This window comes from Sphaeramia orbicularis, chromosome 13, assembly GCF_902148855.1.
Source record: "Sphaeramia orbicularis chromosome 13, fSphaOr1.1, whole genome shotgun sequence".
Classification (NCBI taxonomy): Eukaryota; Metazoa; Chordata; class Actinopteri; order Kurtiformes; family Apogonidae; genus Sphaeramia; species Sphaeramia orbicularis.
Window position 1 is genome coordinate 20,245,901 of NC_043969.1, and position 24,216 is coordinate 20,270,116.

The window sequence follows — 24,216 nt, forward strand, 5'->3', positions numbered from 1 at the left end:
TATACACAGAGCACACACAACAAAATTCTGATGTGCTTGTAAAAGATGGTATTTCTCAAGTAAAAAAGGGAAATATACAAAGCAAAGAAAATTTAAATAGTAAAAAGCAAACAAACAGACCAATATGAGCTAGAGTAAAATAATAACAGCATAATAACCTACAAAAAATAATGACTCCATATTTTCTTCTCGGTTTGACATAACAAAACAAATTACATTGTGCCTATAAATAATGATAACTTCAAATTTCTGTCTTTGCTTTAGTGCAAAAAATAACATTAAATTATGAAAAGATTTATGTTTACAAACTATCCTGAAACAATAAAATGTGAATAACCTGAACAAATATGAACAACCTGAAATGTCTCAAGAAAATTAAGCAAAATTTTATGTGTTTAGTGTCTTTATAGAGTCGATCCATAATGTACACGTATAAATGATAAGTTGAGGCATAGTATTGTTAAAATTGCACTTATTTTTCTTGAGAAATTTCAGTTTTTTCAGGTTATTCACATCTTTTTTGTTTGGATAGTTTATAAAAGTAGGTATTTTCATCATTTAATGTTGTTTTTTTTTTTACACTAAAACAAAGACAAAAATTTGGAGTTGTCATTATTTATAAGTAATTATGCTATTATTTCACTGGTCCGGCCCACTGGAGATCAAATCGGGTTGAATGTGGCCCCTAAAAGAAATGAGTCAGAGACCCCTGTTGTACATTGCTGATTATTGCATATGTTTAGCTTTTGCAGAGTTCAGTGTAATTATTGCTCTGGGGTAGAAGCTGTTTACCAGTCTTATCTCTGATGATCCTGTATCTTCTACCTGGTGGGAGAAGATGAAATATATTGGGTGCTAGGTGGTAACAGTCTGTGACAATGTTTGATGTTGTTCTGAAGCATCGAGTGGTGAAGATGTTCTCCACGGTGAACAAGTCAGTGTCGATGACGAGCTCGTTGAAGAGCTTTCTTGTTCTTTGCTGTGTTTATGGATAAAGATACTGAAAATTGAATACAGATATATCTACACCTATGTATATAAGTTCTGTTTTTATTTGTTAAATCTCGATCTCAATAACATAAACATGATCATTTCTAGTTTGAAGTAGTGAGACAGTGTACACACTTACAGTAGAGGCATTGAAACATGCTGACATGTCCAAACTGAGGATGCTCATTCCATTACGGTGCCTCCTGAGTGTGGGAGAGTTCCTTGATACGTATCTTTTTGCAGCCTCGACATTTAACATTTATTTTTTCAACAGCCAAACAAATGGGGCAGGACGTGTTGCAATGATTTCCCCCTCGTTCTTTTATCTGAGTCCACAGCTTTGTCAGCTGCAGTTCAAAACAATGTGGTCTTCTGGGAGATCTGGTTCAACGCAGAGGGGCCAAAATTATCTCTGGGTACGTGGAGCTGTGGCAGCGAAGTGATAGAATCTCTTTACAAAAAGTGGCGTATGCTTAATTACAGCAAAAAAGTACCCATGATGTAATCTAACCTTTTACGGGCTATTTCATCGCCATTTCATCGTTTCCTGCACCCTTCTCAGTCTCCCTTGATAAGCAGGCCTGTACCACAGAGCTGTGCTTTGTCCCTCCTTAGGCCTCTAATCTTAAAGAACACATTAGTTTATGGACTTTTTAATATCATTTAATAATAGCTTCAGAGTGCAAATCTAAAAGGAAACCAAAAATCAGCATCACAGAACAAAAACTCTGTTAAAACTATTACATTTCAATGTTTATCTGACCACTGACTGAACAACTGCCCCCCCAGTGTAACGGACAATGCAGTACTCACCCCACCTCAGTGCAATAGCCACAACACATGCACCTTGTTTTTCTTAACCCATAAAGACCCAAACAGCCACTGGTGAACAAAGCCATCCACTGATGTAAACTTAATACCTGTTGATCCACTAATCCTATCAATACATGTAAAAAATTGGTGTAAAATACAGTTTGTCTTAAATGACCCATTTGGACAATCCGAGGTTCTGTAGTGAACATGGAAACACCGTCATCTTCTCCAACACTGATTCACCAGTAAAACCCATGGAGTTAGATCAATGACAGTGGATGGACACACACGGTTTATGTTAAATTAATGATATATTTTATTGGAAAAGTCACCTCTACCTCTGTTTTTTTCTGTTTCTAGTATGTTAAGACACAACTTTAATCCTAGCTACATGATCAGGAAATTAAATAGAGGAAAAGATATAATTTACACTGAAAAAACACAAAATACAGAGGATAATATTATAATAAATGGTGATAAATCAATTAAGAATGACTAAATAGATAGAAAGATTCATTTGGGAACTAATACAGAAGAAGCACTGGGTCTTTATGGGTTAATCTTCCTTGTTCATATCCTGTAACACATGTATGTACCTGTTTTTGTACATATCTCTCATCACAGTTAGCTTTGTATATATCAGTAGTTGTAGAAGTACTTTAGTAGCACGTGTATTTAACACTGTATTCCAGAGGGTTTTTTTTTTTTTTTTTTTTTTTTTTTTTTAGTATTTTGCATGATATTTTTATACAGTCCAAGTGTTCTGCTGCTAAATAGAATAAAATAAAACTGCTAAAGCAGTGGCAGCTGCTCGTCTTTCAGAGAGGGGAAGCTCATTGTTGGCTCACATAAAAAAAATGTCAAGTTATTTAAACATAAATTCGGCCCTCCATTCCTTTTTAAGAAAATGGTCAGTGACCTTATCGTACCAAGTAAACAAGAAAATGTTGAAATTCTGTTAAATTGAAACAAGGAAGTACAATGAGTGTGTTTTATTTACAGTGCACAAAATGAACGAGTAATTTCGTAGTGGTTTCTCTCTCGACTTCACAGCAGAATGCGCGACGGTATTAAACTGAACTCTGTCAAGAGAGGGAGTAGATCTCAAAATAGCTGTCAATCAAACGAGATTCAGCCTTTCGACTGATCCTCTAATCAGCACATGGAAGCCCAGCGTCCAGCCCAGCTGAGCTCCGCCCACAGCTCCATTCACCCCCAGAGACGCCGGGCGTCCGGGGGCGGGACAACATCGTGGCATTTATCCAATTACCGTCCAGTTTTGAGGCAATGAAAAAAACTGTTCCACTCAGTCCCATTGAAGTGCATGGACGCTGAGCGTCTACGGGCAAATGCACTGAGCAGAGATCGTATGAGAAAACAGCGCAACGGGAATGTATGAGAAGTGAACAACATCGAGTCCGTTGATTTGTGATAAAGCTGATTCTGAACGAACTCGTCTGTGAGATGAACGTGTTCTAACACATTTGTAGTCAATGAAATGTCAACACAACCATACATATTTAACCATTTAATTTTCGTAATTTTAGAGGAAGCCGAGCTTCCCTTGCAGTCTATGAGAAATCCCTTCTGTGCTAAAGTGATTTTCATTGTTCCTGTAACAGTGACAACAAACATCTATTGTATTGTATCGTATCTCTGTGATATTATTTCTGAAACTTTTCAAATTTTTTATCACATTAAATATGACCATAACCTTACAAATCTTACATTTTAATAGTTTAAAGGAGTGTGTTGGATTTTTATTACAGTTTCAGTCCATATATCCACACAATACTCTTTTATTATCTTTTGCAGCAGTGCAGGAACCATAGATTACTTTCTAGACATCTTTGTTGTAGCAGCTCCTCAGTTGTGGCTGCTCCGTTGCAGCATCCTGTGCAGAGTGCAGAGGGCTGATCCAGTGGTGCAGTGGCCACCCAGATCTTACTGGATGGATAGCCTCTCTGTGCCTGTTTGACTGGAAACAGGTGTGTGTCATCTGAAGATGAAGGCCCGGCCGATAAACATTATTGGAGAACATCTGCTGCTTGTCACAACACAGGGTGAGCTGCAGCAGCCCCCCATCCATCAGCCACACCAGAGGGTGGGTGTGGGGGACTCTATCCTCCACCGGCGGGTCCGTTCACCCATCACTCACCCCCCCCCGGGATGCTGGATACGGGGGGCATGTTTGGTCCAAGCACCTGCCTGCCTCTGCCAGACCACAGCCGCCTTTAACCGATAGAGGAGAAAATGCTCCAGTGCGCTTGAAAAATGCCTAAGGGATAACACTCTAACACACACGCACACACATCCACACACACACACACACACACACCTTACAACAACAGTGCACCCTGCTCAGGTGCCTCCTACACCCCCACCCTACTGTCAGCGAGCAGGATTGGCCTTAATGCTTGACCCTCCGCTGGCTGATGAGTAGAGGCCTGCATTCCCTGTCAGCAGCCTAGCACAAAACACACACTAACACACACTAACACACACTAACACACACTAACACACACACACCTATAGGTCTCTATGACAGCTGGATCCTGTCTTCCCCCTTTTTTTTTTTTCCATCATCCGTACCTGTAACACCCCACTCATGGATCACAGAAATCAATGACACGGTGGAACCATGTTTTACTGAGCAGCCTCACTGAGTAAACACAGAAAAAAATCACATTTTTTAAAAATTATATATATTTTATTCATTTTGTTTATTACTTTTAGATCTGTACAGTGAGGAGTGTTCTTTCTGCTATGGGTTCTGTTTGTGTAAAAAAAAAGAAAAATGGCAATAAATCTCAAACATAAACTGCACAGTGACATATGATACAGACACGATGGAGGAAACAGAGAGAAGGTGCAGTAAAAATGTCATTTCTGTACAAACAAAATGTAATGTAACACCAACAGAAAATGAGCACAGTATGTTCAGGCTGATATAACCAGTAAAGACCTGAGATGCAATATAAATACAGTTAAAAATGTACAAATGTACCTGGCAGTAGTGATATGGAGCTGAACAGAAATATCGCCATGTAGTGAAAAATATCGCTCAAATACTGTAAAACCATAAAAATAGGCACATGTGCTGCTGAAAAATGTTAACATCACTTATCAGCCTTATTTTCCATAAGGCTCCAACTCTCTAAACCATTGGCTCATGCAATAAACACAGATCTGAAAGAAGTGCAACGCATGCAAGTTTTGTCTGCAGTATTTTGCGACCAGCACACTGCACTGCAAAAAGAAAACAACTGATCAATGCCAATAACGTGGGAGTGCGCAAAATGCTGCCAAATGAAGATTTTTCATATTCGCTCATATTTTATAAACTGAAATAATTAATGGTCGGAAATGGACTTCACAGGCATTTGTGTAAAGTGGTTAATTGGTTTTAAACATTAGCACATAAGTGAGTTAAAACTGAAACATTTGTAACAGCAAATAGTAAGCAAAGCAAAAACACACATGAGAAATGTTCAAGTGATAAGGTTTGTACAACAGTTTCACTTCAGTGAGTGTAGATCATTGGGATAAAGGGGAATTGCATTAAACAAATAATTAATAATGTACGGGCTAGAAACATAAATTTACATTTAAATCCTATGATATGTTAAATGCATTGCATGCTTTTATTACAATATTTCATGAGAATGGCTTAAATTAATTTAATAAAACATCCTGTATGATGAGGTTTATGAGTTTCCTATTGAATCTTATTGTAACTGCACACATGCCTGCAGCCCTGTATATTCTGGATGTTGATGTTATCAGAAGCAGTAAATGCACTGTTGCCCATAAACATGGAATAAAATATTTTTATCTCTTCTCATGAAATGATTGTGACATTTAGGTCCAACCCCAATTCACCCCTTGGCCCTCCCCCTTACCCCTACCCCTTGGCCCTTGCACTTGGCACTACCCCTTGAAACGGAGCTGCAAGGGTTAGGGGCTGAAATATTCCTTTATGAAATGGGACAACCCTTCGTGACCTGTTACGTCATCAGCAGTCATTGATGGCGCTATAAACAGATGCAACAACTTTGTTTCTGAAAGCATTCATCATGCCGTCAGCAGCTGTAACTGTCTCTGTTCCATGGGCTTTGGTCATCTTTTTGCGGCTATCAACTATAAACCATAGAAATGCGATCTATAACACATTGAAATGGCATTAAACGGACAATCAAATGATTAAGTATTTTATGAAGAAAAAACATACATTTGTGTTTTTTTCATCACTCTGCTTCACTTTTTGCTGTGTTTACCTCCATCTTGCCAATGATTCAAACAGAATTATGGGAAATTTCTCCTACCCCTCTGTTCGTAGTGTGGTCCTGAAATATCTCCATTTAGAGGGCTACACAGCAGCCTTAGCCCCTCCCCTCCATCTAATTGAGAATCAGGACACCCCTACCCCTTCATGTGTATGCAACGAAGGGGTAGGGGTAAGGGGTGAATTGGGGTTCAGCCTTATTCTTGATAGATACAGAGTAACTTGGACTTGCACTTGGTCGAAGGTGATCACTGATGGGTATAAATAGAAATAAAAAGAGGAATGTGTCTGAAAATCTAATTATTCCAACTTTGTGGGCAACAGTGTATGTCCCAGTATATTTATGAATATATTTATATGTGGTAAACCTAATCACCAAGTAACTTCCATCTAATGTTAAAAACTCTGAAGTCATGTACAGTGATGGATAAAAAATGTGCTAGTGGTTGTAAAGCTTCTGTAGTGACAAGAAACTCTGTCACCTCATCTTTTCAAACATCCACATGAAACCTGGTGAAAAAAATGACATGGAACTCGTGACAACGTGAACGGTTAAGCTGTAACAATAAAAGTGATGCCGGTATTTTTGGTATTTACACCTATGACATCTGTGTATCCCAGACAGTTGGGTCTGCTTCAGTTCATCCTTTGAGGAGCGCTCACATGCCAGGTCCAATGAATCACTGTTTCAGGCTCCAGGCTCAGTGCCAGTTTCTGACAGCTGAGTACCACTTTCACAAAGACACAGTATTTACAACGTCACCTTTACTAGGGCGTTCTGAGTAACAGTTGCGGAGCTGAGCCTTTTGTCTGAACGTCCACTCAGGAGTTTGCACCTCTGTTTGGATTATGTGGTTTTGCTGCCTGTTCTTCTCTTTCTCTGGGACACAGAGAAGTTCAGCGGCCTTCGGATTTGGTGTAGCAGCGCTGAAAAGAAAAAAAAAAAAAAGGCAAGAAGACATCAGCACTATTCGAAAATGAAAAGCAAATGTTCTGGGGTTTTTGGAGGAGAAGTAACTGTATGTAGTCTCCCGTGTGCTTGGCTTTGAGGAGGTAAAACGAAGACAGCCTCAAGCCCGGCTCCATGCTGGGTGCAGATTAAAATAACTGTCAGGAGACAGGAGCAGCTATTGAGGGAGACAGGGTGACACACAGAGTGATGGGGCTCAGCCTCTCACACTTCATGACACAGTATTTCACTAAAGCTGGTTCAGTTTTACATCCCATGACCTCTACGTGTGTGTGTGTGTGTGTGTGTGTGTGTGTGTCCATTTTGCTTTTACTTGACAACCCTGCTTTAGGACAAGTGTGTGGCAATGAGAGCTTAGAGTTACCTTCACTACAGGTGGGGCCCAGCCAGGTGAGTGGGCACAGACATCGCCCACTCAGCCCATCACAGTGGGCCCCGTGGGAGCACTGACACAGCAGGGAGCAGTCGGGGCCGAAACGGTCTCCACCACAGGCTGAGAAGGAAAAGACAGACAGAAAGGGAAGGAGAGCTTTTACGGGAAGAAGGGTTTCTGCACAGCAGGTACACAGAGGAGATGTTTCTCATTTATCACCAGATCTATATGTAAAACAGCTGAATATAAAAGTATTTCCTTTACTTTTTTCACATCTCTGTCCTGTCCGTCCTGGGGGGCAGAGGCAGCGTCCTGTCAGTGGGTCACATGGAGCCTCACCAGCACAGTCACATGACTTAGCACAGCTGGGTCCAAACCTGCCCGTATCACATCCTGAGCACACACACACACACACACACACCCACACACACACACACACACACACACACACACGCACACACGCACACACAAAAGTAAACTGGACAGCTGACATACACTGTTGGTCCTGTCCTAAAAACTGAAGTTTACACTGTCACACAAAAATAAGTCAGAACACACACTTAAATGACACACACAGAATATTCGTGTTGGAATATAACTGTATACATTTTAGGCTCCTAATTTAAATTTTATACAACTTTACACTTGTACTCCAGTACAACTTCGATACAAATGTAGTAGTTTTTACTTCACTCCACTTTTCTAACTGTTTACTTTTCAGCTTGCAATTTGCCTATCCTTTCTGTCCAATAAAAAACATGTATCTCTTAAATGTTTGGGAAAACTGAAGGATTAAATATTTTTTCATGTGTTGTAAAAACTATCCTCCTTTGTCAGCTAAATAAACTCTTAAACAACCCTCTGGAAAAATGCAGAGTAGCAATGATGAAAGAATGCTATTTTTTGGGCAATACATTGAGATACTAACAAAACAGAAAGGCCACAAACATATGATGATGTTTCAGTATTCTGATGTACTGATGTAAATTAAACTACCCAGACATATATGAAGTAGAGTGTGTCATGTGTCATAGAGTAAAACACTGACAGGGACTATTTTACTACACAATTATTATCACATTTATATGATAACACCTTTCTGCTTAAGTAAATAGTGTTCACACTGTGGTATTAATACTGCATACTTGTCCCTCCGCTGTAGTATGAAAAAGCAGCTTCACTGACTCTCAGCAGTGGATATGGAAATAAGAAAGCGGCCGTGCACATTTTCTCATGGATACACACCGACAACCTCAGATGAAACCAGGTCTGTCTCTGGAGTCTGAGCCTGTCTTACAGCTGCTGTGCACGGCTCAGTCATACAGTGTCTCCTGCTGGGACTGAAGTGGCCATTTAGGCGCTCACACTGCGGCTGAGAGCCCCGCGAGCAGGAAGGAGGGCACGAGGATAGAACAGGAATGCATTAAACAGTCGGGAAACACCTGTCTCTCATCAAATAACCAGGCTGCCTGCCTGCCCACCTACTGTACCCACTACTCTGTCTGTCTGTCTGTCTGCCAGAACACACCAGCTCCTTTTATATACACGGTATAATCTCTCATTCATATGTGCTTATATAGTGCTACAGCTGGGAATCTGAATGGTTTCCTATTAATATGCTCAAACTGATCTGAGCATAAATGTCTTTATAGCTTTAAAATAGTCTTATACTAACCTAACTTCTTAACCTTTTTTTTACTTTATGAGCTACCCATTCTGTTAAAAAAACACAGTTCTTTCTCTAGACATGTAACCAGTTGATCATGTCAGTTTGAGTGTTTCACCATCTGAAAAATCACATCATACATTAACAGGTTGTTGTAATATTCTTAGATGGTCAGCGTGTTTACTCTTTATCCAAATACACATTCTAGACTTTTTTCAAACATTTTCAAAACTGTTATTTTTTCTCCAAAACCTTGACTTTATGTACTTTTATACTTGCGTGCCTACTTTTTTGGTTGAGATTGTACCTGTTGTGTGTAGCAGAAAAGTAAATTTTAATAAATGTATGAATGAATGAATGCATAATTCACGGTAAATTATGTTTTACGGACAGAAATGTTTTCAAAACATGAAAATCACAAAAGTGCATGGATATCACACAAACAAGTTTCATTAGAATCATTTCAGTACTGATAGGTTGGCGAAATAATTTTTTTATATGCTTTCCTCATTCATTCATTTTCTGAACCCGCTTTATCCTCACTAGGGTCACGGGGGTCGCTTAGAGCCTATCCTAGCTACTTATGGGCGAAGGCGGGGCACACCCTGGTCGCCAGTCGCCAGTTCATCGCAGGGCTGACATATAGTGCATGTCTTTTGGATGGTGGGAGGAAGCCGGAGTACCCGGAGAGAACCCACGCAGACACGGGGAGAACATGCAAACTCCACACAGAAAGGTCCCCCCCCCGTCGACTGGTGTTGGAATCGAACCCAGGACCTTCTTGCTGTGAGGCACGAGTGCTAACCACTGCACCACCGAGTCGCCCTGCTTTCCTCATAATAATAATAATTATAATGGCTTAGATTTATATAGTTCTTTCCAATTAACGCATTCTCAATGTGCGTACAATGGATTCTTTATTCATTCACTCACCCATTCAGACTCTGGTGGTAGTAAACTACACATGTACCTCAGCTGCCCTGGAGCAGACTGACGGAAGCATCTATTTCTTACCTTACAAGATTATGTGCCTTTGAGCATGCTCTAAAATCCCACTGTGAGAGAAACTTTTTTCCATACTTTATTAAGACTTCTACACAAAATTCCTGACTTTTCAAGGTCTGGAAAACAGTGTTTCAAAATCCCATACTTTTTAATACTTTAAAGACCTGTGCAAGCATCCTGTTGATCATTTATGGAGAGTTCCACAGATAGATACTCACGTCTTTGGCATTGTGGCCCATAGTAGCCTGGTGGACAAACACACTGACCAGTCTCATGGTCACAAGACTGTCCCACTTTACAGTCACACATATGGGCACAGCTGACTCCAAAAAACCCAGACGGGCATCCTGGGAGCCACATGAGGAAGGAAAAACAATGTTAATTTTTTTATGTATAAAGCTTAATTCAGTGTGTGACCAGTAGTCACATAAAGAAAACTAACAGCGTCCATTTTTAAAAAAGCTTTTACATGAATGTCAGTGAGGCTACCGTCAGTGTTTTTTTAATACTTTAACTGTTCACATACTGTGTTGACAGGAGTGGCCGTAGTATCCAGCAGTACAGCTGCAGGCGCCTGTAAAACGGTCGCAGGTCGCGTTGTGGAGGCACTGACACTCATGAGTGCAATCAAATCCATATTTTCCCTGTAAACAGGCTACAAGCACACACAGCAGAGCACACACACAGACACACAATATGTGTTTCAAAAAAATAATTAGTAGTGGTTACAACATGGTTTAAGTTGCGATCTTTAATATGTCTTGACCATATGGTTCATATCCAACTGATATACTGCTACAAAGGCAGGACGCTGAAAGTTATTTGCATCTGTCAGCTATAAAAGACATCTGTCAAATATGAAATGAGACTTTTTAAGGACCAAAATGGTTAAGCTGTGGGGACAGCATGTGTTCATGTGCTAGAGGAAAATCAGAATCAGAATGGCCTTGTTACGTACTTTAAAAAATGTGAGTGCTGATGTCAGTACAGATGTTATATTTTGTATGTTTACTTAGTTTTTGCTGTTATTTATTCCCCCTTGTTTTTGCCAGAAAAAGAAATCTTTAAAAAAAAAAAGGCGTCCTTTAGCTTTGAAATATCATTGTATTTGTTGACAGCTGATGTCAGCCAACAAGGCAGATTTAACCAATGTTCAGCCCAAGGTACTGCGCAAAAGTCTTCAGTTTTGTTGTTCTTGCAGGGTTGAAATGAGCATACATATTTATTTCTCAGCCTCTTTTCCTCAAATACAACAAGAAAATACAGACAATATGTGCACAGCATTATAAACACACAATGAATCAGAAATAAATTGCTCCTACAAACTAAAGTTAGTATTTAGTGTGACCTTCATTCTTATAACAAAAAAGTAGCTGAAACTAGAAGAAATGTCTGACGGGTGATGAATGAACCCCAGGGTAAAACAGCAGAAGATTAATGCAGTAAATATCATATTGTCTGAACAAAACAGTTAAAGACATGAGCAAAGGGAGGTCACACTAAATACTTGAAACTTTGCTAGAAGATTATTTTTTCCTGAAAGTTTTCCAGTTAATACTGCTTATTTTTCACGTATATTTTGACTGAGGATTACATGACTTGACATTTTGCAACTGCTAAAATAACAACTTCTGCACAGTACTGTATCTGTGCATCCCCAGTTCTGATTATTTCATTGTGCATTTTGTCGTGTGTATTCTGCTTTTTCACTTTTACCTGTGTCACAGCGGGGTCCAGTCCAGCCCAGTCTACACTTGCAGGATCCATCGACAGGATTGCACAGACCCTGGTTCTGGCAGCTGCATGTATTTCTACACTGCAGACCATAGCGGCCCCTTGGACATGCTGGAGAAACATTCAGAGAGCATCAGAACAAGACCAATTATAAAACCATCACACCCAATCGCAAAGACACTGCACAGCGCTCTATGTCTGTCTCCCTCACACCAGCATACACATGAGACTCCACTAACCACATTCATGTTTATTTAAGCAACAGTTCATTAAAGAGATGGCAAAGTAGTCTAATTTGGCGCTGATATAAAAGAATAATCATGTTTCTTTGGGTAATTTAGATTGAGAAAACAATAAGCAACTCGTCTTTGATTTCCCTGTTTATTTATTTGCTTCCTTGCCAAATCCAGCGACACGGAACACGGAGAACGAGCTACTTATAGTTTTCTGTAAACATTCAACAAGAGCAACTTAAAAGGTGGTATGTCCAAATACATGCAGGAGGCTAAAGGAGAGAACATTTAGCAGAAGCAACGATGGAAACCCCCGCTTGCAATTCAGCTGAATAACTGATAAAGGAAGAGATTAAGAAAACCCTTCTCTGCCTCTGTTTCCCGAGAAAAACAGGCCTGTGATCATCAGAGGCCTCGAACGGAGGAAATGGAGAATTAGTAACTTAAATATACACAGTAAAATGGGGAAAATACACCCTCATTTTACTGGTTGAGTCCCAATTTCTAGTTAGTTCTGAATTAGGAGCAATAGTTCCCATTGACAAATCTATACTAGATATGAAAAATATGAAAAAATATCATAGCTGGGTTATTATGCTGCAAACAATTCTTTAAGCGGGAGGGGAGGTGGGAGGAGACAGGAGGAGGAGTAGCTGTGATGGGGTGTATAGGAGGTAGAAGCACCAGAACACTTCTGTCCTCAGGGGGTTCTATGTTTTATGTGTTAGGTAGAACACATACTTTGTATTTTTAATTCTACTTTTCTTTTTAATCTAACTTATTTTTTAGCTTTTTTAGCAGGCTTGTACCCCTGTCAAATCAGAAATTATTCCGTGTATGGACACTCCAGCCTAATAGCCTCCATATTTAATGCCTACAAAGATATACAAATGTTTCAGCACTCAGGAGAATCATGCATTGTTTATTGCATAGATGTCGTGTCCAAAGCATGCGTGCTGAAAAATTCCATATATTGACAGAAACAATAAAATTAGACCCACATATTTTGATATAGTTTACGGACACTACTTGGTGTACGGACTCTACAAGACTGGAATGGAAATCTGGCTTACCACACGGTCGCATCTCTGTTAGATCTGTAACTAAGTCTTCCTGGTACAGGAGGAAATAAACATTTGTGAACGAGTTAGAACAATATATCTGTAAGGCATATACGTGATATTATTGATGGAAGTATATTGGTGTACGGAAATTACATGAATTTTGGTGAACAACGCACCATTGAAAACATGCGGTTCGACATAAACATCCGTTTGCCACATTGTTACCAAATTATCTGCAGCCAGGAAGCATACCAACATCTGTCTAGTTGTGCATATTTAGTCATAATAATACTTAAATAACAGGTTCCCATTCTATTATTACAATTAAAGGGCTGTAAAAGAAGGGTTTTCAGAACAAAACGGTTGATTGTCTTAATACTGAAAATAAGAACTGATAATCAAACAGCTGTTCAACAAAAATGATCAATAAATGAAAAGCAATGTGACGTGTGCATTTTGTAATAAAAAAGGGGGCCCCCGTAGGCCGTAGGGGGCCTACGGGGGGGACTACTGATCAGCCTTGGCGGAGGTCTGTGCTCTCTGAGTGCTTCTAGTTATTTATTGTGTTACAAAACATTATGTACAATAATTTTGCTCTCTTATAACAATAAACTTGTGCACATGTTTTAACGCTCATTGGGTCGCCATTTTATCGGTTTTTATCTGATTTTCTTCAAATTTGGAGGACTGCAAGATCTAGTAATAAGATGGCAGAAGAAACATTTTAGGAATGGTTTTGGGGGGATCTTTTTGCAATATTGATTAATAACTGATGCAAATATACTTGTACACCTTGATTGTGATCAGGCCGAAAGTAAATCTATCTATCTATCTATCTATCTATCTATCTATCTATCTATCTATCTATCTATCTATCTATCTATCTATCTATCTATCTATCTATCTATCTATCTATCTATCTATCTATCTATCTATCTATCTATCTATCTATCTATTTATTAAATAACCAACAATTAATAATCAATGAATATCAATGCAGGCTAAAAGACTAAAAGACCCTGTTGGTTCTGCTAACATAAATTCATATCATATCATATCATATCATATCATATCATATCATATCATATCATATCATATCATATCATATCATATCATATCATATCATAACATATCATATCATATCATTTCAGTGTGTGTAAACTGTATTAAAGCTGCTTTTTTTCCTCATCCAGCCCATCCATCCACCCATCCATCCATCGTTTCGTTTGCTCTCACCTTGTTGGCAGGACTGGCCCATCCTACCAGGAGCACAGATGCACCTTCCAGTTGTTGGATGACACTGTCCTCCTTCCCCACAGGAACACTGCTTCACACAGTCCTTCCCATGGTACCCATTTGGACATCCTATCCAACACAAGTTAATGATTTTTTTTTTTTTTTTTAGCAAGGCAGCATAAGGAGTTAGAATTTGGGAGGTGTGATATTTTCTGACTCACGTGAGCTGCAGTCTGCTCCTATGAAGCCAGGAGGACAATGGCAAACACCGGTCCTGAAGTCACATCTACCTCCATTCATACAGCTGCATCTGGACTTACAGTTCGGCCCAAATGTCCCTGCTCGACATCCTGAAGACAGACGGCAAAAATGAGAATGAGGCAGAACTGTTCCTATTGTCTGCATATACACACATGCAGAAACATCGTACTTACGTATCTCACAGCGCGCTCCATAGTATCCAGGTAGACAGGTACACTGTCCAGTCACAGGATGACACTGCTCCTGATCTCCTGAACACTGACACAGCTGACTGCAGTTCTGCCCATACATACCAGCAGGACAGGCTACAACCAAAAAGACATAGACATGTTCATGAATAAGATTATGATGTGATTATAAGTATTTTCTTGATTGATATTTGTTTTATTTATCCTGAAAGATCCCATTGACGTTGAAGATCTCTTCTTCCAGGAACCTGTGGTTGAAATGGCTGCAGTTAACAGTCTCACATAGAAAACTATTTCACTTATAAAGTAGACAAAGAACATTTAGCAACATGAAAAATTCACAGAGTGGTAAAGAAGAAGAAAAAAAGAGGAAGAAGAATAGAAAATATACCATACCAGTGACATCCATAACTATCAACATCTATGTAAAGAAGCAATAACAGTTTATTAAACACATTTAAAAGTGGCAGGCTAAATACAAACAATGGTTCGATACAGTACAGGAAATATGGGTGATGGAAAAAATGACTTATACCTTACAATTAAAAAAAGTTGAGTTTGATAGAAAATGGGACAAATGGATTGGATTTATAAACAAAGAGATCAGCGCTGAACTGGTAATGTGATGCCCTTTTTTCCTTTTATTGTATTATGGATATCTTTTGTTGAATACTGTAACCCTCAACTGGCCTTGCTCTACTGTTTGCTGTATTTTATGTCCATAAACATGTGAAAAAGAAATAATAAAAAAGAGAAAATCAAATAAAATTTAAATAAATAAATAAATAAAGGTGGTATGGATATTGTGTTTATATATACACCACCAGTCAAAAGTTTGGACACACCTTCTCATTTGAATGACATGAGAAGGACCACAGATGGACAAGTGCTCAGCATCACTGAGACCTCCTCCAACATTTCAGGTGACTACCTCATGAAGCTCAACGAGACAATGCCAAGAATGTACAAAGCAGTAATAAAAGCAAAATGTGGCTGTTTTGAAGAATCTAAAATATAAAACATGCTTTGAGTTACGTCTCACTTTTTTTTAAAACTACATAATTCCATATGTGTTCATTCATAGTTCTGATGCCTTCAGTGAGAATCTACAATGTAAATGGTCAGGAAAATAAAGAAAAACCAGGTGAGTCCAAACTTTTGACTTAATATTTTTTTTTCTGTCTTTTTTTTACTTTCAGCTATCAAAGGCATAAATATATTTATATATGCATAACCTCCAACCTTAAATATCCAGCTCCTCATTAATTGTCGTTATAACACTGAGAAATGACCCATTACTTTTTAGTGTGATAATATAAATCTGTGCAGGCAATGAAGTTCATGAATCTACAATCAATCAATCAATCAATCAATCAATCAGTCAATCAAATTTTACTTATATAGCACCACATCATAACAAAAGTTATCTCATGACACTTTATTTGGGCCAGCTGAAACCAGGCTCTTATGCCAATTTACAGACACCCACAGACACATCCTTATTGAGCATAAGTTTTGTTTTGCTCTTCCCACCAAAGATGAACTAAATTGAGACTATAGTTCTACTTTTGTTAAACCAGTGTATATTTTGTACCAGCATGTTGCAGGTTTGCTCTGAAAGGCCATAAACATGCACACAGTCTGGAGTATGTGGGAACAAAGACAAATACCATTTCCCCTCGCTTCCCAAGACTGCTCTGTGAACACACACATACTCCGAGACTTTCACTAATGACTGGTAACACAACCAAAACTCCCAACAACCTTCCCCAGTGCCCAACCCCAGATGGACACAGAGGCACATTCTTTCACACACACTTTCTGTATACATACTTATATGCTCATCGCAATAACGAATGGAGCCCTCAGACATTCAGTCACAGTGAAAAAGATGAATCTGTGAACCGAGCATGTTTTCGGCTATGACCGCAGCACTGGGCTACTCAGTCAGGCAGCAGCAGGCAGCGTGGGGGACAGATAAGAAAGGACTCCAGACTAAAGAGGCAATTACGGCGCTGTCATTATGCATGTCTGCCTTCCAAAAGCCCTTATCCGCCGCCGAGGAGACAAAAACAATGCCTTCTGTTTTACTTGGCAGCCGGTGTGTAACATTTATCAGATGTCTGGGGAGTGTGTGAGGAGAGGAAGGGAGTTGAAGCGATGAAGTGGGGGGAGGTGGTTGAAGGAGTGCTGAAGGGCCAAGTCGTGAAGTTGCTCATACACACACTCCTAAAAGGTATGGGCTAAATAATGATGCATTAGCATAAAGTCCTGTGACAGTGAAAGCTTTGTGCTGTTGTAGTGTCCATTTCCTGGAATGGAAAAATGGTAATCTCTCCCAGGAGGATGTGGAAAAATTAGAAGTTTTAATTAGTATTAACAGAATGGTTCTCTGGGCGATCACTTAAATCCCATGATGCCTTTTCAGTCCTGATGGGAGTGGTGTATTTCAGGGTGACAATGTTTTTATCAACAACATGTGTCAGCCAAATGGCCTTAAATGCATGACAGTGATATTAACCATGTTTTCTCATGTGACGCTTCCACTTAAAGAACCCACCTGACCTCAGTGGGAAAATCTTTATATTGGTGCAATAAAGGCTCATTTTAGCCCTTTTTCCTTTCTTACTTTTCTCGCAGCCAGGTCCTGTGAGTCCAGCTGGGCAGCCACAAATCCCTGTCTCATGATGACAGGACACCCCAGCCTGGCACTGGCACTGCTGGGCACAGGAAACACCATAGGACCCTGGAAGGCAGGCTGTAGACAGACACACACATACACAACGTCTGTTTACTCACACATTCAAAGATTCCCTGTTGCCGGTTTCATTCAGCACCAATTTCCACCGGTGTTGTGCACACACTTACGTTTGTCACACCTGGCTCCTCTCCAGCCTGGCTCACAGTCACAGCGGCCTGTCACAGGGTGGCAACGCAAACTATGGACGCAGTCACACCTCTGCTCACAGCCCCCTCCAAAGAATCCCTTAGAACACACTTCAAACAGAACACACAGCATTTGTGGTCAGCATGCAACATTAACGTCTGCAAGGAAAGCATCAAAATGTTAATGTAATGTTTAAATGCTCACATATTTTATGCATATTTACTCCAGGGTAATTGTACAAATTGTTTTAATATGCCAAGTTTTATGCACCCATTCTGTGCCCTGGTAAAATGTTGGCAAACTCCCATTTCTACTGAGATTGTTAAGACCATTCACTTTACCATCTATAGAGCTTCTGCAGGTTTCAGTGGGTAAAATTTAATACCATTTCAGGACAATTATGGATGCAAATGGACTTTTATGACGCTCTAAATGTGTTTATAGAACAATAGTGGACGACGGCCTCCTGTGTGACTAAAACGCCTTTATAATCAATGTTTTCTTATACACTGTTGACCATAAAGTTGCAATAATTTTGTTTTTAGACACATTCATCTTTTTATTCATATATATATATATATATATATATATATACATATATGCATCAATAATCACCTTTGACCCAATGCAATGACTACATACTGAGTCCCAGTTACACTTTATCAGGAACAAATCTCATCGTCACAATCATTTCATGAGAGGAGGTAAAAATATTTTACTACAACTTTATGGGTGATAGCATACAAGGTGCAGCACGACTCAAATCCTTTATTTTCTGCAAGTTTCAATCAAATACAAAAGTAAATCAGTTTTTAAGACTGCAGAAAATGAATCTACTGCATTTCAGTGTAAATCATGTTTTAGCAATGACCATGTGACCTACTGCTGGATGCTTCCTGCTGTTTCTCCAGTCGATCAAGTATTAAGTCAAAGGCATTATGTCAACGTTGGGAGATTCACCTGACTGACAGAGCTCTCCCGTCCAACCGGGCTGACAGAAACATCTTCCTGTCCTTCTATCACATCTGCCTCCGTTCATACAGCTGCAGGTGTTGGTACAGTTCTGTCCATAATGTCCCTCCTCACACTCTAGGAAGGATGAAAGGAAATATGAGATGACGCTGCATACAAGGGTTACTTCAACACAAAAGATTAACATAAGACATTGTGTCTCACCAGCATGTTCTATCAAGAATCAATAACTTGAATTTGTGAGGTTGTCAGGTTGTGTTGCTGTGTTCGAGTCCTGTGGTCGTGATACTAGAGATCAATCTCCCAATAGAAGTGGGTGGTACATTCTCAACTAATTAAATGAAAGTCCATATATGACTTCATATCAGTGCTCAATAGTAACTATATTGATATCTGTAACCATTTACATGTTACAAGCCATCAAAATATGGCCTATTATAAGTACAGGCAAATTTTTATATTTCAAAAATTTGTAAAAATCCAAAAATCAAAATTTTTCAAAACTGTGAACAAACTTTGTAGACATTGTCCCAGGGAAGCTACATATAAAATTTGAAATTAATCCGACCAGAAGTTTTATCAGAAAAGTTGCTGACGATGACAACAAAGATGAGGAAGAAGACTACGGTGAAGACAATGACGAAGATGATGACGAGGAAGATGACAACGGACAGAGCATCATCACAATAGCCTATCAGTTGGTGAGTTAAAAAGGAAGGATGGAGGCTAGTACAGTTCACTCAGATTCCTGACAGTGTTCCATTCTCACCTAACTCACAGGCGGCTCCAGACCAGCCGGGTGGACAGAAGCACTGACCGCTCACACTGTCACAGGAGCCTCCGTTCTGACACAGACACTGGCCAGAACAGTGTTCCCCATATTGTCCCGCAGGGCAACCTGAACACACACAGATAACATAGAACACAAAGTCAATACACATATAGGAGCGTAGGGCGACTTCTGCCACTACGTATTTATTAGTTAGTGATACAGCTTAAAATGTATTTATTTATGATGAAAATAAAATATCATCCATTTCATATCTTCTTTGTATACAGCATTTTATGCAAAATGAGCGGTGGATATTCATGTTCGACTTATTATACTTATTTCATTTTATTCTGTTTTGTGTCTTATTTTTTGTTTATTTTATCTAGTTTTTATTTTACACTTTCACACTACTACACAAATAAAGTTTGACTGAAGGTAGATATACAAATGACAATCCACCCACGGTAGATGCATTCACATGGCCTAGCCCACTTAAGATGATCTAATAATCACTGTTGTATCTGTAGATTCCACATGTGCATGTTCATTCAATTATTAAAATGTTGAATATAATATACAGCTTCTTTTCATTTCTGTACAGAATATATCATACAAACAGCAGGATGTATCATAAAACTGGTGAGTTCCCAAAATCTTGAAATTGAATTTAATTCTTTTCTTTCATAAATAAACCAAGCTTGAATGAATTCCATAAAAATTTAGAAGATAAATTGAGATTTCTAACATAACACGGTTTGCTTTTTGAAGATCTATAGTAAATAAACTAAATAATAAATTCAGTATAAGTGTAAATCCCTTTTTAGGAAGCATCATTTATCAGTTTTTGAGTGTCTTAGTTTGTCGGTCTGATGAGCTACTCACGTATTTGGCAGCTGACTCCAGTCCAACCCGCCGTGCAGCTGCAGCGGCCGGTGACGTGGTCACACCTGGCTCCATTCTGACACTCACAGGTCTGACTGCACTGCTCCCCAAAACGACCCTCCGGGCATGCTGCCCACACAAACCACACACACATACAACACTTTCAGCATTACCATGATATACACTGCAGCAGGGAGCATTATTCTGGGGCATTTGGGGGCAAAGGCTCTCAGCACTCATTCTGTAAACTTCTGCCTAATGATCCCACATGACATTTGTAGTCTAAGAAAGAGGAAAGTACTCTAATGACAGAGATGCATCATTAAGTCATGCTAGTGGCTTTTTGCTGACTCTGGTTCTGGAAGTTAGGACCACAAAATGGCTGTGGCGAGAGGAGAGCCCTGAATAACACTGCAGAATGACAGAGTAAGAAGTTTAGTGGGCATTTCATTGGATTCATTAAAACAACGGCATGAAATCCTCAAGAAACTTTAGCATGAGAACACTGATTGGTTCGCTACTAAAAGCCTCTTCCAAGTTATGCTCTCCCTTTCCTAATGTTGATTGCTATAAACACGTGGGTGCATTTATCCAGAATAGACCTCAATTAAACCATGCATGCTGGAGGGCACTTCTGTCCTCCCTCTTTTCTCCACCCTTACGCATCCCTAAAAAGTCACTGGCAATGTCTCATTATAGAGATAATTGTTCGCAAACACATCATAGTTGTGTTTAAGGAGAGGATGTCGTGATGGGCTGCAGTGAGGACCTCCCTCACACCCCTTTTTAATGATGTGGCTTCCATTACCCAGAATGCAGTGTGGTCCTGCCCAGCCGGCGGTGCATAGGCAGGCTCCTGTGATGTGGTGGCAGCGGGCACCGTTCCTGCACTCGCACATCTGGCCACAGTCAAGACCGTAAAAGCCGTCCGGGCACACTGTGGGCCAAGATAAAACATCCGACTGGTTAGAACTGGCAGCTTCACAAAAGAGGAGAGGAAAAGCTTTAAATGCCAACTTTTTTAAGAAAAAATTGTGTTCCTTTTAGTTCCTTCCCCATCTCTTACTCTCTTCTCCTTCTCCTCCTACTTTCCCTCTCTGTCTTACCACCTACTGAAAATACCAATATCAAATTGCAGTACCACGCTGCGGCTGTTCATTTGCAGAGCGTCTGCGTTCGTTAAGTGAGCTCATGTCCCACATGTGTGGTGGATCTGGGCCACATCAAAGCCCATGGAGGCTCGGAGGCCGTTCATTTTTCAGGGTAGAGGGGGCACAAAGAACTGGTAATTAGAGCACCTGCTGAGTCCACAGGCCTCACTAGTACACGGCGAAACAAAGCCAGGTTAGCGCGCCCTACAAAGACGCACACACATGCACCTACAGTATCTGATGTGAGGAGATGCCAGTGTTAGAGTCTGTTTCCCATTCGCAAGGAGAACCGGAGAGATCGTTTAAGTGTGTGCAGAGTCAATTGACACTCAGAGAGTTTGGTAAACATAGTGCCTCCCATCCACATGAACCTAGCCAGAGGCTGCGGGATGAATGAGCCTTTCCACTAGTGGGATGTAAATATTGTCTGTACGCATGACTTCACCAAGCCAGGAAAGAATGACTCTGTTTATTCAATGCCTATTTTTGATCGCTCAATTTGTCACTGAACAGTTGACGAGATCTCATCCTAACACAAGTGTTTTAGTTGTATTTTTCAAAGCAAATAGTTCTTCAACTCTGGTGTTGATTTACAGAAATGCTGCTATTGCTTGGCCAAATCTTTTGACTGACTGACAGATGTTGCTGACAGTTCCCTCTTCAAGTAACTTCTTCTGTTTTCTGCTGCAATATGTGAGAAAATCTGAGCTCACTGAGGGTTTTGGGTTTGTCCCAGTTGTTTCTACATACTGTAGCCTCTGGCCTAATTATCTCAGCTGCCAGGAGTTTTTCATTTCATCTATATACTACTTCTTCTATCTATACAGAAAGCAGTGGGCCTTGTTACGAAAGGAAGCCACAAATTGGAGTGCAAAAGTAATGTGTAACTTGGTGGTTTGATGTTTTTGAAATGTCACAGAACTGAGGGTGTTCGCTTGCCGTTTATGCATCATACCCTCCTTCTCCTGCTCCAGCTGATGATGCTGTCCATTCTAACTTTTCTCTGCCTCAAAGGCTCAACATGGGAAAAAGTATCCCTCCTGCTCAGCACTTTCTAGCGTGGTCATTTCTGTGTTCCCACGCTGACAGCATGACGTCTTTGCCTGCCTCTGTAGTGGTTAAGCTGCGATGTTATTAAAGTTGGCCCGCTGACGATGCTGTCATTTTAACCCAGCTGTACATTAGGTTTGTGGTAGTATGCAGCAAAAAGCCCTGCTTTATTATCTTTTGTTTATTATTATCATAGCAGTCGATGACACCATGGCAACAAACTGGTCTGTCTGTTTGGCTGCTGTGGGATAATGTGTTATGAATGATTGCGATCTGTCATTTATTTACCAAAGGCCTGCAATATAAAATGAGACACAATGCATATCAGATATTTAAAAATCAACATAAAAACATCTGATTTGAATGGTTTTAATGAGGTATTTATGCCAACACCAGTAATCACCCCAACATGTTAAAAATTTCCTTCCTTCCTTTCAAATACACAGTCAGTCAGGCAGGATGTTGCAGTTTATAGACTTTTTTTCAATCTACAGAGTCTACACTGACACTTATGAATGAATGTCAAGTTTATTATTTGTTTATACCAGCAGGGGGCGACTGGTTTCCATATTAACCACAGAGCAGTAATCTGTCATCTGATATTAGCCCTGTGTCTGCGAGTGTTTGTAAGTGCAGACTCTTCTCTCCGAGCCTTTGTTTATAGGTAGGTACAGAGAATTCAGTCCACCACCGCACACACACTGTGCCATCGCTGAAAGACTCCATCTCTTGGCTAAATGAGCTCTTTAAGACAGGAGGATTATTTCCAGATCCCTGGTTGTGTAAGAGCCACTGCTGTCAGCCCATAAAGCAGGTCCAGGGACCACACAGTCGGGGAGAGCCAACCACAGAAACAGAGCGGATAGAGAGAACGCAGAATAGAATAAAACTTCCTGGTGCCATTCAAGGTTTATACAGTGATCGAGGTCAAGACAATAACAACAAAACAACCCAGTTTCTTCAACAATAATGCGGATGTTCACTGCCAATCAGACCAGAGTTCTTTTTACTCTGACCAAACAAACTATTTTGATGCGAACATCAAAGGTGCAGTCCAGAAACAAAACATGATCCACATTAATTGAAGAAGTGGTCTAGTGTGAAGGACCAGTGTCAGCACAATGGCTCGTTTCCTGTGACAAAACTTGACTGAAATGTTTAACGTTCAAGCCCAGTGCCACAAGAATGCCCAGTGAAACAATGCCAGTGCCATAGTAACAAGCGCTCAAAGTCTTTCAGGACCAGTTGGATAGCATTATCAAAGCCAGTGTGTGGATAAAAAATCTCATTCCATTTTAATTGTGTGAAACAGAAGACTTGTGATGAACTGGAGATCTGGTCCTTCTCACAGTCCAGGCCTCTTCCTGACTTTTCCTCAAGGAAGAGGCCCAGCAGAAGACTGAGAAACTGGACACCTCTGTTTAAGGGGAAAAGGCCTTCAGAAAACAGAATCTGGTCAGACCGATAGCCCTATTTCCACAGTAACGTCCAATCAGAATGACGTGTACGTCTGAGGCCATTAGACTGTTATGACTAGGGATGTGAAGCTCTGTTCTAGTGTGACATGGCAGTGATTTACGATGGCCCATGTACTATGGAGGTGGTATGAATTTCTGGACTTGGTTGTACACTTACAGTAAATCTTACACTTTGTAATAACATGGGATCACTTCAAGTCAAAAGA

The 24,216-nt window shown here is 40.0% G+C and overlaps 1 protein-coding gene across 1 annotated transcript in view; it reads right to left on the bottom strand.

Annotated features, from left to right (window-relative positions):
* Positions 1–6,133: 6,133 nt before the first annotated feature.
* The window catches only part of egfem1 (EGF-like and EMI domain containing 1), a 48,440-nt gene continuing 30,357 nt past the window's right edge, over positions 6,134–24,216 (bottom strand). Inside the window, exons 20-34 of the mRNA XM_030153177.1 lie at positions 21,140–21,268; positions 20,332–20,460; positions 19,447–19,575; positions 18,666–18,794; positions 17,687–17,815; positions 17,448–17,576; positions 14,804–14,935; positions 14,591–14,719; positions 14,370–14,498; positions 11,819–11,947; positions 10,629–10,757; positions 10,321–10,449; positions 7,696–7,824; positions 7,423–7,551; positions 6,134–7,015 (exon numbers count right to left, since the gene is read on the bottom strand). Of these exons, the coding sequence (XP_030009037.1) occupies positions 6,936–7,015; positions 7,423–7,551; positions 7,696–7,824; positions 10,321–10,449; positions 10,629–10,757; positions 11,819–11,947; positions 14,370–14,498; positions 14,591–14,719; positions 14,804–14,935; positions 17,448–17,576; positions 17,687–17,815; positions 18,666–18,794; positions 19,447–19,575; positions 20,332–20,460; positions 21,140–21,268 (1,889 nt within the window). The 3' untranslated portion in view covers positions 6,134–6,935. The remainder of the gene's footprint in view (positions 7,016–7,422; positions 7,552–7,695; positions 7,825–10,320; positions 10,450–10,628; positions 10,758–11,818; positions 11,948–14,369; positions 14,499–14,590; positions 14,720–14,803; positions 14,936–17,447; positions 17,577–17,686; positions 17,816–18,665; positions 18,795–19,446; positions 19,576–20,331; positions 20,461–21,139; positions 21,269–24,216) is intronic.